Here is a 2,791-nt window from a genome sequence, read left to right on the forward strand (position 1 = left end):
AAACCAGAAAAGCCAGGATCAGGGGAAAAAATTAAAACCCCTTTTGGCTTGGCCCCGTGCTTGCCCCTCAGCTTGTCGAACTCCCCTGGGCCGGCGCCTTGATCCCTCTCAGGGTCTCTGGGTGCTGCATGGTATTAACAACCCTCACAGCTAATTCCAGGGCAAACATGCCCCGCTAGAGAGCACCGCGTTAGTTATTTTATTACTCTTTACTGTTTTATTGCTGTGTATGTCCTTCCATGAGTGTCACCACTTATGGAAACAAACATCCCCAAGGCCGAGCGGCAGCTTCATGACCTTGTGCAAAGCTCCAGCGGCTCTGCTGGCTTTACAGAGCCAGCAGCCGAGCTCTGCCGTCTCCGGGGACACGTCAGGTCGGGTCGGGCCGGCCCGGCCGATGGAGACGCCGCTGCCGCCGGCCCCGGCCCGGTGGGCGGGCAGCACGTTGCCTAGCAACCCTCGCCGCCTCAGTACTTCCGCCTCGGCGGGCGCCATGGCGGCCCTCGCCGGAAGCGGCAGAGCTGGGCAGCCAATGGGCGGGCGGAGGCGAGGAGGGGGGGCGGTGCTGAGGCGGGCGTGAGGGGCAACATGGCGGCGCCGGGGTCGCTGAGGAGATGGTGGAGGTTGGCGCTGAGCACCCGGATGAGGTACCGCTCTGCGGCGGCGGCGGCCCCGCTCCGTCCCCTTGACCCGTCGGAGGTGCCGAGTGTCCCCGTGTGTCGCCGCTCTGCGGCAGAGGGTGGTGGCTGCGGGGTCGGGCCGCCTGCCCTCGACGGGGACCCCTCTGAGGCTCCCCCTTTCCTCTCCTCTCCCACAGCTGCTGTCCCGCTCCCCTGTGCCGAGGACGAGCGCTGCCCGCGCCCCCGCCGGGCTCTGCCTGCGCGGTGGGCCGCCCGCTGCGGTGGGCATCGTCCTTCTCCCAGCCAGGCCCGACGGAGAGCGACCCCAGTGAAGGACAGGTCTTCCTCAGCGAGAGCTGCGTCAAGGTAGGGACCCCGGGAGGCAGCTCCGGTGCCTCTGGGAGGGACTTCGAAGCTGCCTGGCCTGCCCTAGGCCCATAGGGGAGGCATTTGAGTGTTTGCTAGTTTGTTCAGCAGGTCTTCTCATCCTCTTCCTTTTCTTCTTTGCAGAGGCTGCTGGAGATCACAGAAGGTTCAGAGTTTCTCAGGCTGCAGGTGGAAGGAGGTGGCTGCTCTGGATTCCAGTACAAGTTTTCCTTGGACACAGTTATCAATCCCGATGACAGGCAAGGACAAAGGGGTGTAGTGGTGGTCAGGTGTTACTGTTCTTTACAAAGGTGACAAGAAGGGTGTGCGTGACTGTTGTGGTTTAATCCCAGCCAGCAGCTAGGATCACACAGCCATTCACTCGCTCCCCCACCTGTAGGGTAGAGAGAAGACATAAAAAATAAGAGGAAAGGAAAAAATCTAATGGGATGAAATAAAGACAGTTTAATAGAACAGTAATGGAAAAGGAAAATAATAATAATGGTAAAATAATATACAAAATAAAGTGATATAAAACAAGTCGCTCTCGCCACCCGCTGATTGGTTGCCCAGCCCATCCCAAGCAGTGATCATGCATTCCTGCTCAGCCCCCATTTATATAATGAGCATGACGTCTATGGTGTGGAGTATTCTTTTGGTCAGCTTCTCCTGTCTGTGCTTCTTCTCGACTTCTATGGGAAGCAGAAGTCGTCCTTGACTAATGTAAACGTCATTTAGCAACAATTAAAACAATAGGTATTATCAGCATTACTCTCATACTAAATCCAAAGAAAAGAAAATTAACCCTATCCCAGCTGAAATCAGGACAGTGACACGATAGTATCTTGCTTTGAATGGGGGAAGCCTGTGAGATAAGGGAAGCGCTCAGGCTGTGCTTCTTTGTCATGTCTGCAGCACAGTTAATGCTGAAATATGCTGCTTTTCTGCAGGGTGTTTGAACAAGGTGGCGCCCGTGTGGTCGTGGATGTGGACAGCTTCGCCTTTGTGAAAGGCTCCATGGTGGACTTCAGCCAGGAGCTGATTCGCAGCTCTTTCCAGGTGGTGAGCAACCCCCAGGCAGAGAAGGGTTGCTCATGTGGGACTTCTTTCTCAGTCAAGTTCTGACTGGACTTCCTGTGGATGGATGCTGTCTGCAGACCCTTCATGGCAGTCTTTAGAGGGTTTTTGCTTGTTCTTTTCCCAGCTGCTCCCTCTCATCTCCCTCACACAGTAACACAGCTGTTACACATGACTCCAGCTGTGTGTGCCTGCACTGAGGCTGTCTCCAAGACTTGTTGGCCTTCCCTTCAGAAACATGAAGTAGCCGTGAACACGCACACGGGAGCATCTTCAGCGCCTTGTGAACCACCGGCCAGGTGGTGCTGACTCGCCTACCCTGTCCTGAATGTGGAACCACTTAACTGCTTGTCTTTGCGAGAGATGGCTGTATATATGCGTGTGTGTTTATTGAAAGTTCTTACTAAAAAAAAGTCTTTGAGATTGTTTGGTATTGCTCATGCATTCCTGTGTGGGTAGAATCTGGGTTCTTTCAGGCTACTGTTGCTTATCCTTTATCTTCCAGCTGGATGGGACTTAAGGTCTCTCTCCTGTAGACCTCCCAGTTATACTGGTTCTCCACTCCCCAAATCACAGTGGGCTTTTTCAGATACTTCACTGTTCTCTACCCAGCGGGCTTGTCTTGGTCCCAGGAACTTACAATAGTTTTGCTGTCAGTCCCTGGGATGAAAGTTTTTACTTGTTCAGAGTAAGCGAACATATTGATGGAGTGAAGTGAAGATATTGAG

General features: G+C 54.1%; 1 protein-coding gene across 1 annotated transcript; it reads left to right on the top strand.

Annotated features, from left to right (window-relative positions):
- Positions 1–541: 541 nt before the first annotated feature.
- ISCA2 (iron-sulfur cluster assembly 2) lies at positions 542–2,249 on the top strand. The gene is made up of 4 exons (XM_063332284.1): positions 542–647; positions 818–986; positions 1,131–1,246; positions 1,937–2,249. Exons 1-4 carry the CDS (start codon positions 589–591, stop codon positions 2,109–2,111), a joined length of 519 nt encoding a protein of 172 aa, XP_063188354.1. The 5' UTR covers positions 542–588; the 3' UTR covers positions 2,112–2,249.
- The last annotated feature ends 542 nt before the right edge of the window (positions 2,250–2,791 follow it).

This window comes from Chroicocephalus ridibundus, chromosome 4 (genome assembly GCF_963924245.1).
Source record: "Chroicocephalus ridibundus chromosome 4, bChrRid1.1, whole genome shotgun sequence".
Classification (NCBI taxonomy): Eukaryota; Metazoa; Chordata; class Aves; order Charadriiformes; family Laridae; genus Chroicocephalus; species Chroicocephalus ridibundus.

What these genes read in the sequence shown, in the direction of transcription:
- ISCA2 (XM_063332284.1), top strand. Translation starts at nt 589, where the DNA reads ATGGCGGCGCCGGGGTCGCTGAGGAGATGGTGGAGGTTGGCGCTGAGC. An exon ending in TCAGCGAGAGCTGCGTCAAG is followed by an intron (nt 987 to 1,130) that starts GTAGGGACCCCG and finishes TCTTCTTTGCAG; the next exon opens with AGGCTGCTGGAGATCACAGA. An exon ending in GTTATCAATCCCGATGACAG is followed by an intron (nt 1,247 to 1,936) that starts GCAAGGACAAAG and finishes GCTTTTCTGCAG; the next exon opens with GGTGTTTGAACAAGGTGGCG.